Source organism: Aptenodytes forsteri, unplaced genomic scaffold (genome assembly GCF_000699145.1).
Source record: "Aptenodytes forsteri isolate BGI_AS27 unplaced genomic scaffold, ASM69914v1 Scaffold15, whole genome shotgun sequence".
NCBI lineage: Eukaryota > Metazoa > Chordata > Aves > Sphenisciformes > Spheniscidae > Aptenodytes > Aptenodytes forsteri.
The window spans coordinates 18,609,264-18,625,425 of NW_008795129.1; the positions used below are offsets into that span (position 1 = coordinate 18,609,264).

The window sequence follows — 16,162 nt, forward strand, 5'->3', positions numbered from 1 at the left end:
ATTGGACTGAGGAAGTTTATTATTCTTTGACTTAAGCAAAATGACTTGGGACAGATTTTCATGCTGGCACGCAGAACAAATTTAATTCAAACTGAGATGAAAGGCGGTTAATGTAATTGTAGCCTATTATCCTATGCAGGCTTGAGTTAAGAAGCAAGCCAACAGACAGTCAGAAAATGATGGATAGAAAATAGAAACGCTCAAGGCTGGTGAAATAGAGACTTGTGAAGGGATTATGCCGTAACTGTTCCCACACAATCTCTGCCTCAGTAATATCCCACCCCTACCGTATGTTTAGATTACTAAACAGGATTTTTGTATGCCTCCTGGGCTCTCTTTATTTCTTTCTGACGTCAGAAAAGGTCCTCGTTTAGTAAATTTCAGTACTCTGTAATCCTGACTTTTTTGCCCTTAATCTACCACTTTCATCAGTCCTAGGGATGCGGTAAAGCATTCTGTTAGAGCACTTTTTAGTTTCCCTTTTTTTTTTTTTTTTTAAATTTGCTATCACACAGAGGCAAGTGGTTGGTCACATAAATAGTTAAAGTCTTTGATCTTAAGCATGTCTGTGGGGCTCATTGCTAGGAAGAAACTATTATTTTTACTAGAGTAGTTGTTAATAATCAGCTCAGGCTGTAAGTGTGGCTATTTCAGGTGATCAGGTCAGGTGTTTTTTTTTTTAGGACTGCATACTGACAGTTTAACTTTTTTTTATTATTTCCATTTCATTTTTCAGTAGCCAGTATTTGGTTTTTTTGGAATATATAAAAAATTTTGCACTGAAAGCTTTTTAAAAATCAAAAGACATGTCTCAGTCTCCTCAGAATACCTACAAAAAGGTGATAAGTTTTGGAATACTCTGAAACATGTTAATTACAAAAGCTTTTGGACAGGTTTGTCGCCCTTGGCATAGCCCAGGAAGCAAAGCAAGCACCTCTTTCCCATAAAATAGCTGATCATACCTAGTATAATACATACATCTCAGGTAATTCTAACAATAACTAGTTCAAGCATCTAGTGTGATGCCTACAAAATATAAGAGATCAATTACTAATCAGAATTCCAACTAAAGCTGCTGTTTTATAGCCTCTTTGTAGAGGGATTGAGTCTTTGAGGTACACAGACTAGGATGATAAAATAACTTTTTGAGGAGTGTAATCTTTAGCTTTCTCAGTTACTTCCAGCTGGGATGCAAGAATTTTCTCATCCATTGCAAGTTATATCACCAGAGGTCTTTTAGTAGCTAAACCATTTTTTTTTTTTCCTCATTCTGTCATTGTTTAGGGTGAGGTTTTGTGCCCGTTATTTTGAAAAATGTTTTCTTCTGTGAATTGCCCTTTGGGAAGTCGTTGGGATTACTTACACAGTTAAAGGCTCTGTTCTGCACTGTACTCACACAGGAGCAAGCATTGCTTTTCACGGTAGTACTCTGCAGCCTGCCTCTCAAAACCAACATAAACATAGTTTGAACAGATCAGAACTGACAGATCAGGACTCCCATTATGAAATACTTCACAGTACCCTGCCATGAGGCTATAGTGTCATTTTAGTCAACTTTTCTTTCCTTTTTTACAGCCATTCCTTTTAAGTTTTCTTCTTAGGGGGCAGTTAACTTTTCGAGGAGAGTCAGCCAAGACTGGAAGTGTTGGCAGATACAGTATTGTTGTTGCAACATAAACAGTAACATTTATTTCCACTTATTTGGCACTTCATAAAGAAGTATCAGTGTCACCTCTGCTCCAGGAAATTCACGAGATTATGTGCTATAATGGACTAATGGAGATTGGGGCTCTTCATAGGAAAGGGACCAGAGAAAAGCGAATATGTGTATTTATCTTCATACTTTCTCCAACCACCCATACTCTTTTACGTCTTCTGTTCTTAATAGACATTTCTGTATCTCTCGGATTGGTATCTTTTTTAATAAAGTAAAATAAAAGATGGTGCAGGTTAGATGGGGTTAATATCCTGGATATTAAAAAGGACTTAAAAAGAGGCCAGACATGGTTATGATGGAACAATGGTGGGCAATAAGGCATGGATTTGATGGACTTTGCCATGTGGGGGGGTAAAGAAAATTCTTTTAGGCAGGAAAAGAACTTGTCAGAACAACATATTGGATAGCTTTATAGATATTGAAATGGTCCGATGGACAAAAATGTGGTTTTAAACACCAGAAGGACAAGATGGAAACTAGGAGTCTGGAAGCTGCCATGCCTCCATATTTGGTTTCTAATGATCACTCTCCCATGGGTCACTTGTGGTATTTTTTTGAAGGGTCACCATTCATTGTTGTTCAAGGAGGAGGTTTGATTCTCTGACAATTTCTGTCAATGCCACAGGAAACAAGTATGATAAGTAAATAGTCTGAATATACTTTCTGAATATCTAGGTAGAAACTCCTCGGTCATCTAGGAATATTGAAAGTAATTTGAAAATATCATGCAGTAGCTAGAGTTTTGGACTCCTAAACATAAGAATGATAGCTTGTTAGTTGCACTGTATATTATACTGAAACCTCTGTAATATTTATGCTTCATGTTCATATTATAATGTCATTAATACTGTAGAAGTTGTTGCAGGTAGAGGAATAATTTAGATAACATCACTATTTTCTAAAATTCCCTAGTACTGTATAGCTGACAGCCTAGAGAAAACCATGACATTCTGATTTATTCATACCTTTGTCTTCAATTTGCATTTAATATTCTTGAATGTTCAATATATAAGCAGAATTTGGGCATGGCTAAGCTGCAGTCTCCACTCCTGAATAGGTGATGTGCTTTGCTTCTGAATCATCATTTTTGTCTTGGCTTAGTCAGAATTTATCATCTTCATGAAAGCATTAATTGCCATATTGTGATAAATTGTAGACTTAAATGACAAGAAAATTATCAAAGTTACCTTACATAATTTGAAGTAGAAAGAGAAAAAGTAACTTGCCTGTTTTCATACCATCTTCTGGAAATTATAGTGTATGTATGGCATCCTCAAATACATATTTCTTAAATTGCCTTTTCCTTAAATTGCCTCAAAAATAAAGAAACCTTGATAGTCTTATATAAATAGTGGTTTTGTTTAAAAAACAGAAAAAAAACAAACAAAAAACTACCCCAAAATGTTGAAAGCAAAGTAAAATGAATGCAAGGAAGATCAATGAAAACAGATGAGAACTCTATAGCACTCTATAATACTATAGCATTGAACTTTCTGCATGAAGATTTTAATTGAGTATTTCTTTGCAATCATTTCCCTTAGTGACTGATGACAAATTAAATTCAACAATAATAAAAATAGACATATTAATGCACATTTTTTAAAAACAAGATATAAGCTGTTTAATAGTTAAATATTTTCTACAAATACAGTTATTAATAGTGTATTTTTACAATTCAGTGATGACTAATAAAAATGCAGTAAAACACTTGGGATTTAGTAATATTTTGTTGTTGTTGTTTTTTTGATCTGGTCTAATTGCTCTAGACATTTACAATACATTCACTCTGACTGTCAGGGCCTGTCAGAATATTTAATGTTGCTGAAGTGCTACCGCTCCTGCTCTTCTTGACAACTGGTTTCTAAATAACAAAAATATACAAATACCCTTGGAAACTCCCAGAACATCACCGGCAGCAAATAGCATGAGAGATAATCAAATGAAAGGAATTTTTTTTGTATGTCCTTTGTATTTGTTTTTAGTACACATCTTTCATTTTGAAATTACTGGCAGAAGAGTTCATACTTAGGAACATGAATTTTTAAATGCAGTTAACAGTGCTATTTGAACAGGGAGGTTTTGAAATACGAAGAAATTTAGTCATTTTAACCAAAGAATTATTATTCTTGTTTTCATGATTATATGAATATTCTTTCCATGAAATCTTAGTGAAAATAAAATCAGTGTTCCACCGAGAACTTTATATTAAAAATGATTGCAAAAGAAACTGTTTGCAAACTGCTTATGCTTAGGGATGCAGATGCATGAATATTCTGTTGTTGATATTAAGTTAACTTTTAACACATTTCATCGATATTTATCTTTAAAAAGAATGAAACATCTGTAAATTTTGTGAACTGTTCACTGATTTTTGCAAAGTAAAAATTTAGGAGGAGCTGCATTTCAGTTTAAGCAGTAATAAGTATTCATAAACTGTAGATGATTAATTTACCATTGCTTCTAATTCTTCTAGCTAAAAGGAAATAGTTGAGAAAACTGTGCTAATATTTCTTGGAGATGCGGTTCAGATCAGTGTAAACATAGCGTCTTATTTTGAGCTGTCTGGGGTGTATCTAACATTTGCTTTCTAAGGGCTGGAGAAATGTCTGAAAAGGGTCAAAATGTGAGAGAAGAAATGTGCATATTTCTCCTCCCCCAGTTTGAAAGAACAGTTTCTGATAGGTGGGAATTCTGCTTTTCCAAGTTCACCATTTTATATATATATATAAAAGTTTGTGTGCATCACTGCCAAAAACATGGTCAATCATAGAGAAAGGAGAGTGCCGGAGGTAAAGGGTAAGGCCATGGACATGAGATTCTCTGGTTCAGAGTAAGCAGCATCAAATCATTGGCATGTGAAATCCATTTGGTCTCCGATTCATGTCCAGATAGTTCCAAATGATGGCTATAGGTTACTTAACTCTTGTATAGAAGATGAGATGAAAATATAATCTAGAGTTTATTAGAAAATCTTATTTTATCTCTTAACCAATTTGTCTTAATTATATAATTGTGATAAGTTTGTCACCTCTTTGAAAGTTTATTTTCTCCTGTAGTGCAATGTATTAGTGATTTGAAATATCATTACTTCGAAATGTATATAAACCCCCTATAATACTTACTCTTGATTTTGCAGGGAAGAAGGATTTGAATAGCATGAGAGAAGTCTGGAAATGGAAAATTTGCTTATGAAGCCAGAATGTTTTAGTATTTCTTTTGGTGAGATCAGCCTAGATTTAAAAAAAAAAAAAAAAAAAAAGAGTATTGCTGGCCTAGGCCTTTTTCATGAATTATATGAAGAAGAGACAAACTAATCTGCAGAAAAAAAATTGTCTTAAGACATCATTATATAAACTTACAAGAAGAAACAAATAAATCATTTCCCCACATTATTAAAAAGTCCTAACTGGAAACATAAATCCTAGTACCTTTTACCCTTTTAGGTTATCATTATCTTAAGAGGTAGGCTGAAAATTCTTTATATCTAAAGCAGAAAGCTTGCTCATGACTGGAAGGATCTTGGCACTGAGACAAGTGAAAGTGTCCAATTTTTACATTAGAACCAAAGATCCTTTATTGTAGCTCAAAAAATTGAGAACTATTCACATACTTCAATATTAACGGAGAACATTGGGACAATATAGTGCAATGTCAATACAGTCAAGAAGCAGACCCTTAACTATAAGAGGAATATATTTGCATTTATAGATTACTAGTTTGTGTATTTCACTGCAACAAAATGAAGATTATAGTAGCAGGATAAAAATACAGTAATAATTAGCAATTAAACAAACCTGTTCTCTGAAACCCACAAAGCACTCATTAACATTGCTGACAATACCTATTTTTCATTAAATATATCATCTGGGCTCAATTATTGCATCTGAATCTTAGCACTTCTGCAGAAGAATGATGCTGCTTCTGAATCTTTTAAACATGCTTGAACTCCCAATACATGAGACAGGCTGGTGTAGCATAACTTTGGTTGTGAGGTCACTCACTTCCATTGCTGTTGACCATGTCTGTTTAACTGTTGTTGATGGTTAGAAGATGTGGCTGTTCTTTGGCAGTTCTGTGTAAAAGGTATTGAAACCAAGCAAGCCTAAGTCAAGACCTGGGATTTTTGTTCTCTTGCATCCATGTAGAAGTGTGAATTGGGATTCCAGGTATCTGTCACTCACTGTTCTGGACCAGTTAATAACCCGAGAACGGCTGACATTGGTGCTTTCATCCATGAGTCACCACTCTTGAGCTGGAAATCTGCAGTTTCTATGGCATCACTCCCAAATTTTTATGAATTACAGCCAATTACAGTTATTGACTATAGTTAATCATATACCTCAGCTAATTTTCTCATTGCTGGAAAGTATTTAGAATAGGAAGTCTTGCATGACTTTCAAGAAGGGGTAACCAACAAGCAGGGTAAATACCTGTGTGTGAATCTGGGCTGAGCTCTGTGTTACTACATTGTTATTACTAAAGATTCATCAGCTATCTTGTAAGTATCTGCAAAAGCTGCAGTCAGAGCACCATGGGCATATTTTTAATGCTGAGTATGTAGTAATATATAGTAGTGTGTAGGAATGCTTCATAGTCCACTTATGATGCCACAGGCCTAACCGTGTGACTAGAGAAGTCTTAAGTTTAGTTTTACAAACACTGTTTGAACTTTGGTTATGAGGTGTCCCAAGTAACCAAATTATGTTATGTTAAATAGTATTCTACTGTTCAAAAACCCCATAGCATCATACCACTGTGGTACCAGGAAAGTAGAATGAAAACAGGAGCCTGTTGTGCAAGATCAGGAACTGGGAGAAGGAGATCAGAAGCAGGAATCGGTGATGGAGGACAGCAGGAACAAGACCACTGGCTAGATAGGGGACAGAACGAGAAGTAAAAGCTAGAAGAGAGTTGAGCAGAAGTTGAACAGTAGTCCTAGAAGATGTTCTTATTCATCTAAAAGCTGGGGCAAGCCACCAGTCAGGGCTCAGTAATAGTCTGCTATGTCCATTAGTCTTTATTTTTCAGGAACCTCTTGTAGATGCAATGCTGAGAACTTAGGCAAATTCCCAGACCTGTCTATGACCAGCTGTAGATCAGAAAGATGACTGCTTTTCCCCAGACTCTGTGGAAGTGGCCTGTGTTAATTTGCAAGGACAAAATAGGAGGTAAGGGTCATAAATATCTGCTCATTATAGTTGACAAGCCTGCATCTAGGCCAGAACAAGATACAACTGCCTCAGCAGGGAATCAGTTGAATAAAGAATATTTTCTTTTAGAGTGGTCTTCCCTGAGAGTTTGACATTAGAAACAAACTCAGCTAGAGGAAAGACGAGCCGTACTTAGGTTACTCTTCCCCTGTTCCTCTTTTTTTGCTTCACTTTCAATTGAAAGGAAAGGTTTACCAATTAGTGGTGGCAGCAGAACTGCAGTAAATCCTGCCTTCGTTATCAAAGGTTAGATGAACTGTTATAAGAAGGTTTCTACCCGATCAAATCACTAGTCTAGAAAGCTGTAGATCTAGGTTGGTGTTACATTCTGACAGTTTTCTTTAGGTGATGAAGCTTGAAGGGAGATACCCGTAAACACAATAAAATTAGACATATATACTCCTCTACTGCCAGTTCCTTAGCTTTCTTAAGATTGGAAGATGTGGATATCGTGCACAAGATCATATACATTGCTAAGCTTCACAGACGGTCATTTGTAAACTCTCAGTCTTACAAAAAAGCCTTTCATTCATTAAAACAAAAAAACCCAGATCTGTGAATATTAATGTAAACATATACTCTTGGATACATTTATGGTATTTAAAGAGAATTATCATTCACTTGGTCATAAACATGGGAAAAGTTATTTTTTTAATGCATTTGTCCATAACACTTATTTTGAACTCCCAGGAAATACAGGGAGAAAAAAAGAAAGTAAAAGAAAATGGTTCAGTTTTGAAAGGGTAATTGAGGGAGAGGTTGGGGAATAACTGCTAATAGCAGGCCATCAGAAGGTCAGTGAGCTTGATGAATTGAATACTTTTGTATTGGAACAAACCGTAGAACTTGTACGTAACCTGGTAGGAGCATTCCTCCATTTGCCCTCGTAAATGGGAGCTGTATCTTTGGAGGCATGCCAGAGTGGAACTGCTCATTCATTATTACCACTTAAAGCAAATGATCATAGCCCTATGGCACATAAAGTAACGAGTGTAGCTCCCATTTCACAGATACGAGGCATATATTATGCTTCACATATGGTCAAGTGTGTGCTGGCTTTTGGAAAAGGTACAAAGATTACTACAATGAGTAAAGCTCATAAGGAAATAATTCAGCGAACAGGAAATTTTGTAATTGGAAACATAGTTAGTGTCTGTGCTGGTTTTGGCTGGGGTAGAGTTAATTTTCTTCATGGTAGCTAGTATGGGGCTATGTTTTGGATTTGTGCTGGAAACAGTGTTGGTAATGCAGGGATGTTTTAGTTCCTGCTGAGCAGTGCTTACACAGAGTCAAGGCCTTTTCTGCTCCACCCCACCAGCGAGCAGGCTGGGGGTGCACAAGAAGTTGGGAGGGGACAGGGGACGGACAGCTGACCCCAACTGACCAAAGGGATATTCCATACCATATGACGTCATGCTCAGCATATAAAGTTGGGGGAAGAAGAAAGAAGGGGGGGACGTTCGGAGTTACGGCATTTTGTCTTCCTAAGTAACCATTACGCATGATGGAGCCCTGCTTTCCTGGAGATGGCTGAACACCTGCCTGCCGATGGGACATAGCGAATGAATTCCTTGTTTTGCTTTGCTTGTGTGCGCAGCTTTTGCTTTACTTATTAAACTGTCTTTATCTCAACCCATGAGTTTTCTTGCTTTTACTCTTCTGATTCTCTCCCCCATCCCACCGGGGGGAGTGAGCAAGCGGCTGTTTGGTGTGTAGCTGCCTGCCAGGTTAAACCACGACAGTGACTAATGCAGAGCAATACATATGCTTAATGAAATAGGATAGGATTAAAAGACAAAACTAAATTTATTCAGAACCTAGCCGACATACTCACGTGAACAATTTTAGATGTATTCCTAATCCTATTAGTTTCATTTTTTCACTCTGCTGAAAACCAAGTGTTTAAATAGCATCTTTCATTTGAGTTAAAGCAAGCTTCCCTAACTAGTAAGAACTCTACCTCATGCTATTCCTAATATACATTATGAAAGTGTTCTGCACCAGGGGACAGAGGAGGAAGCATAAGAGAGGCAGTGCAGGGTTCTTTCTGTATCTCAATAAGGCTTGGTAACAAATGGCATAACAAACTAGCTGTTTTATTAAGATGGAACAAAAAGAGGAATACAGATAGCAAGTAAATCTTATGCCCCTTCAGTTACTGGGAACCCTATGTGCATGCCGCACTGGATGAACCCAGCATGGATATTCCCCCAGTGTGCTGCACAGATCCTGGCTGTGGCAAGGTTCCTCCTCCCTCCCATACCATGGCGCCTTTTATCTTGTGTAAAAACAAAACAGTGTATCTCCTCCTGACAAGCTGGAAGGTTCTCTTTGATAACACCCGCCAGCGCACAGCACAGGCTGGCACGGGACCTTCCAGCACCTTCCCTTACAGCGGCTACTCATGCTCACAGATGGGCTTCTCAAGCCTGACGAACAAGGGCCAGTAGATCAGACATGCCTTGCCCAAGATCACTAGCTCCTTGAGTACAATGTCTTCCGTGAGGCTCTCAATACAGAAAGTATAATATATATGATAATATATCAAAATACTTTGCTGTGGTGTAATTCACTGTTCTTCTTTTATTATGCGTATTTTATCATTTCATCATGCATTATGCTGAAACAACTGAAACGGCTGGCTGTAAAATTGCATTGCCATTTTCTCTTCAAGATGCTTGAAGATCACTTCTATAATTGTCAGGGAATTAGTAATTATTTGGGTTTGAATGAATACTTATGAATACTTGTATATTGCAAAGTATTCTGTGTCTAGTAATTTTCGTATTAAGCATTCTGTTGTGTGTTTGTTAAGTAGTGAAACATGTGGTGCGTTAGACAGATTTTATAGATATTTTTATTTTATGTATTTTTTTGTTTTTTCTGTAATATAAATAGAAATAAAAATACTGAAAGGTATATGTGATGCTGGAAATCCCTGGGTTCTGGTAATTATTGATCCACAGGAGATGGTTTCGTCTGATTAGGGGTAGCTGAATGGAGAAGGGAAGCTGTATGGAAACAGCTTTCCCTTTCATAAAGATTTTCAAGATTTAAAAAAAAAAAAAGTAGTCCTGTTTTGTGTCAGGAGCAAACTAAGCTTCTTTTAGACCCTGGGTCAAATCGCCACAGGTGAGTGCTGTGGCTGGCAAGAGTTCACAGCAGAATTTGTTTAGTCTCTCCTGATGGAAAGTACAGCTTATTGTTACTGGTGGTCGGGCATTGCTCTTCCATGTCATACATAAATCAGTGCCATTATCAGTGAGCAGCAGGGTAAGTTTCTTGCCTTCTGAGAAAGCTGCTTGTCTTGTCTGCGAAAAGACTCTGAATACACAGTTATTTATATAAAATACATTTTTGTGTTCTGGTATAAAACCTCGGCATGTTCTGAATACTGCCTATATTTAATATTCCACTTTGCCTTTGAAACAATTCAGAAGAAAACAAAAAATTCCTCTTACAATAATCCCTATCATGTTGTTATAATTTGTTGCATGATACACTGTCTCATTTATGTGACAATCTTACATACAAGAAAAGGAAATTATTTTAAAATCTTAATTCAAAAATGATCCTTTTCGCTTAGCTTTTTCTTTCAAAATTGCCAATGTAAAGACACTTTCAGACACGAGTCTATTTTTACAAGCCTAATCTGTTTAAGTAGTGAGCTGTTCTTTGAAGAATTTAGTTAGTGTTTTGTGATGTTTAGAAAAAAGTGTGTCAGGCAGACCAATATTATTACTTGAGATTATTTTCTCCTTTCCTTTATAAGTACATACAAGAGAGATACTTCAACATCAATTCCTCTTCTAAATTCTGTGGAAAGGACTGTAGGGCCAGAGTGTCTGTGTGGACAAGACCACAAATTGTGTGCTGCAGTTAGAGTTGAAGTGTATGGTTTTTGGTTTCTTGGTGTTTAAGCAAAAGTTTTCCTATATAAAAAAAGTTGAATTTCCGTAGAGTGGAACCTGCAAAGAGTTCTCACACTGACATGAGACCAGGAGTGGGCAAGGACAGAGTCCAGAACATCTTTTTTTCTGCTTTTTCTATTTTAATGCTACTGTTGATTATTTTCTTTATGATATTGTAACAAAGAGTCAAGGAGATTCTCTGCCTATTTTTTAATAAAAATGAGCATGTTAAGAATCACCAGTTGGAAACTAATGAAGAGACCAACAGAAATACAAACATTATTCTACAGTCTGCAACTTGTTAAATGATGTGACATCCAAGTTAGAAAGTTTTTTAATATTACTCACAAATCAAATAAGACAAAAGATTTCCTTGCAATTTAAGTTTCTTAGAAAAAAGTAATGAAAAGGTAGTCCAAGCTATTAAATGATCCAGATTTCCTCTGGGAAAATGTTTATATGGAATTTAGCGATAAGCTTTCTCTTTGTTTTATGAATCATTCTGTGTATTTAATGGAAAATTATAATCTTGCTGGAGATTTCTGTGGAATAGCCAAGAAAACCAGAAGCAGGATAATCATTTTTATTAAGGTGCTTGGCATTTTTAGAGAAATGCTGTATAACTCAATTTGATCACTGGGAAATTCTGTAGGATATTTCACGTCTCTCAAAATAACTATATATCTTATCAATAAGAAAGATATTTCTCCAGCTCTTATCATGTACACGTCTTGTCAGCAGCATCAATACATTGTATTCAGTCTAAATTTCACCTAGTTCCCTAGGTGGTCAATGAAGAGAAGCGATTGCCTCTGAAGTTCAGAGAAGCTAAGTAGCTGAGGTACTGCTGTGCTTGTAGTGCTACCTGTATGGCTACAGTTTCTGGACCCAGAGCCAGCTGGCATTGTCTAGTTGCAGCTACATACCTTAGGACTAGCCTCTCTAGAGCAGACAGCATAGCTTTGGTCCTCTGTAGTGCTGTGAATATGTAATCACTATTTTATGCTTAGGGGTATTTTGGGGTTTGGGTTTTTTTTGTTGTTGTTTTTTCATTTAAAGAGTTGGAAATAATATGAAAGATGTATTGCAGCCCACCAGTGTGGTGTTTGTATGGTTGGAAATGGAGAGAGTATGTTCCGTCCCTGAAGGGATGGCATGAAGAGGCGTGGAAAGTGTCTGAGGGTGCAAAGTCTGGTCTGGTAGTATTTCAGGACTGTGTATGTTAGAGGAAGACATACTTAGGAACATTTTCTGTAGTGAATGATCCCCCTGATTGATGCTCGGCTATTGTCTTGGAGAGGGCCAGTGGAGGGATCAAAACCAGCCAAGGGAGTAAGCTATCACTGAAGCGGCATGGATAATAAAAGATCCAGTGCTCAGCCTCCCTGCCTGGCTCTCTTTTGTTCATTAGCGGAGACATACCACCTGTGGTAAGTCCTACGATAGGCACCGACCTTAAGCACATGACTGAAGTGCCTTATTCAAGAGCCTAGTCACTCTGGGTTTCTTTTATAAGGAGAGAGAGGTGCCTCCAGAAGGTAGCACGCCCTATTTAAGAACTATATGCAATACTTTTTATTTTCATGTATTTGTGCAACTAGTAATGAAACTCGAGCTATTTGGAATAAATATTCTAGCTGCATTTTTATTAAAACTACAGTGTGTTTAATGGGAATGTTTGGTTTTGTCTTTTTTTCCCCCTGCAGCTGTGACTCTGAAAATAGGTATCTTGGAAATCCGCTTAGGGGAACATGCTACTGTGAGTACTTATATTTTTAATGTTCGGTACTTAAATGCTGTTTACATATAACATGATCATTTCATTTCCTCAGAAAAACAAAATATTTTTCTTAAGATTTTCTGAAGTTGGGCACGTTGATATTTTGACTGAAAAATAAAATGCCCCCTGGGCTTCTCTGTTACTTTGTCCACAAGAACACAAATTAAAGTCTACTAAAAGTTGATTCCTTATGCCTAGGTTAGAGGGACTGACCAAGCCATTGGGTTATTCTCTGTATCTCAACATATGTGAACAAAAGGAATAAGTAACTGTGTCATTGTTTAAAAGACAGAATTTGTGGTGGGGAAATGCAGATAGGCTAAACAGCAGTATTTCCTGGGGACATTCTGAATGGTTTAGCCAGTCTGCCTCCCGGGGACACGATACACAGCTGCTCTCCAGAGTATCATAAAATGATACTGTGTTTTGTCTCCATGTTCTTACTGTTGTAGAAAAGGTGCCTCTGGCAAATTTACTTTAAAGCATTACATTTCTGATAGTCATAGTGAAAGGCCTGAAGGGATGGGAATGCTTATTACCCATGTGCAGAAATCCCTTAGTGAGCTGTGCCAATATCGATGTTAAATAGTAATTTTAATCATCATAAAAACGTATGTGAAGTTGGAGAAGACTGTTTCACTTTTTGTGACTTGCACATACCTGCTCAATGTCAGACAATTGGATCCATTTGTCTGTTGTTTCCTAACACCATCCCTACCTCAAACTTAAATTTACATAAAGACATATCTCTGAATATATTCATGGCATTCATTCTGATCTTTGGCCTTGTTTTTTAGCATTTCATTTTAGAATGTACACAAAAGCTTCATTTTAGAATCTCTTTAAGGCATCATTTACCTAATAAACGAATGTTTCTTTTCTTTACTAATCTTTCTTTTATACATTAAATGGTTTGCATCTGCAAGGTATATTTTACAGAACAAAATTGACACATACTGTATTACAGATGCTGACATATCCCTAGGTCTAAAACATTTATTCCTCTTGCCAGGTATTAAAGAAATCTGCTGTGCGTTGTTTTTGTTTTGTTTTTTTTCCTCACAGACAAGTTAAGTTGAAATGTAATACTTTAGACTGGAAGATAATTTTTAAATATTGTATTTTGAAGATACTGTTGACGTTGACAGTTTACATAAAATAGACCAAGTTGAAAATACTGCTTAAAACTGTGTTCTAAAGATGCTGTTGATCAAATAAATTCAATTAAATTTGTTGTTTGTTGCATAAGAAATTTTTCTTATTTCAAAACAGAAATTTCAGTATTTAGAAGAATGAATTTTTGTACCTATGAATTTTATAAATTTTGTAGATTTAAAGCTAGATAATAAGTACGTGAGAAGCTCATACTATGAAGAGAGTGCTATATAGGCTATTTTGGAGATGTGTTTCAACGTTTGTTTTGTCCTTTAAAAATAAACATTATTAAATTTAAGAGATGGAAAAGAAATGACAGTAATGAGATTTGTAGACCTCAGGCACCTCCATGAAAAACCTTATTTTTTTGCTATCATGTTGCAGGTTGGGTCTATAAATCATGTTGGAGACGAATTGTACTATATTCAAGATACCCTTTTCACCTTTAACTCACTACTATTATTTGTCTTCTGTCAGATTTCAAAATATTTTAAAGATCTTGTTGTTCTGGAATGATAAATCTTCTTTTAATACTTTCAGTCCTTTAAAATATCACATATAAATGATTTTCAGAGTTATTTTATCTGGAGGTAATAAGGAGGCTGTGCTAATTTAAAATAATGGAATTTGTATTTCTTGCATTGTGGCTGATGCATCATAATGGGAAATAATTTGTTAATTTGTGGATAACTGACTGACCTAAGATTTCAGTGACAATTGCTTATCAGCACCATCCATTACCTGCTAAATCATGTATTAAAATATGTATATGTCATAAAGCGATGCTCCAATTTCTTATCTATATAAGTATTTTAAAATATGGCCTTACCATGGACTATAATTTGTGTAAGAAAATGTTTCACTTTTGTACAAGACAGACATTTGGATGGTATTTTTTTGTGCTTATTTCACTACTCCGTAAGAAACTTTCTCTTTAGACACATATTGCTGCTTTGCTTCTCGTTGAAGTGAAGAATATTCTTATTTTTTACAGCACAGTAATAGTTATTGCTCAGGAGGGAGGAAAATACTGAGGAAAACCAAATTGTATATACTTATAAGCAGCATAAGTTTACGAGAAATAAAAATTCTAGGCACATTTGTTTCTACCACTTAGACTCAAAATCAGTGAATGGTACAAAAATAAGAATACAACTAGCAATTTGCTGTATGGTTGGGATCTTCTTCAGGAAAGCTTTTAGTCACATGCTTGAGTTTAGCCATCTTCAAAATGACCAGTTTTAAGTGTTCAAATTTTATCTTTTTTTCACTTGTGTGAACACTGCCCTTAAATTGGAATGCTTTTCTAAGCCAAAACCTTAGAATTCAATCCTGAGTGTATGGCTAACTTTTGTATGATATTGGATGACCTCAATTTCTCTTTAACAGCAGGATGTGGATTGAGAAATGTTGTTGCCTGTTGCCTTAGAGGAAGTTTCTGCAACTTGTGATATTGTGAATACCCCCTGCCCTATAAAAGTTCAGCTGTTTCCATCTCTTGCTCTCTGCCTACCTTACCTAGTTCTTACCTGTCACTGCTATCCTCAAGCCTACGAAGGGGGAACAGACTGGTGTTGATGTAGGCCCCGGTATTAACATCAATAGACTGTTGAAGATAGTAAGTAAGCTCTAAACTAATAGACTTAGCCAGTGGGATAGCACAGATTGTTTTAGTTTCTTCCTTATTTGTTTCCTTTAGTAGTGATGTAGAAGAGTAAGCAGAATATTAATGCTGTACATGGATCGTGTTGTGATTAGAGAAGTGATCTGAGCACAAATGAAAACACAGGAAAATTACAGATAGGTCTAGCATGATCAAAAAGAATGAGATTTATATAGGAAGTAACATGCCGAAACATTGCAGGGACTTAATCTAAATACAGATACTATGCCAAAAGGATAAACACAGATAGCAGCAAAGCCATCAAATCCTAGAGATAACAGGAGCAGTTGGTTAAACATCAGATTTCATTCTAATATGGCATTTCAAAACATGGCAGCACTGGACAAGTAGTTTTTCTACTTTGAATTATCAAAACTTAATAAAAGTAGAGTAGGAAATGCATAACAGACAGGGCATGCAATACCGTATTATCCAGATTGTGTGAAAATCGTTGCCCATTGCTTCTATTAAAATTATTTTCATTTCATTCTTCATGACTTCACTGTATGATTGAAAAAGCCCAACAGAGGGAACAAACTGAGAGTAAGAGAATGAGAACAAGCCTCACGCATATAAAAATTAGAAAAATATTGAATGTATAAGAATGCATGAGCAGCTGCATGATGGTCTATCTATTCTAGTACCCTGTTGTCAGTAGTGGCTGAATATGAATGCCAGGGGAAGAGTATAGCAAATGGAGAAACGAACAGTGATATTTCTCTCTTT

At 36.2% G+C, this 16,162-nt stretch overlaps 1 protein-coding gene across 1 annotated transcript in view; it reads left to right on the forward strand.

Annotated features, from left to right (window-relative positions):
- The window catches only part of ATRNL1 (attractin like 1), a 557,444-nt gene that overhangs the window by 206,421 nt on the left and 334,861 nt on the right, over positions 1-16,162 (forward strand). The window contains 1 exon segment of the mRNA XM_009277899.1: positions 12,545-12,597. Coding sequence (XP_009276174.1) covers positions 12,545-12,597 — 53 coding nt within the window.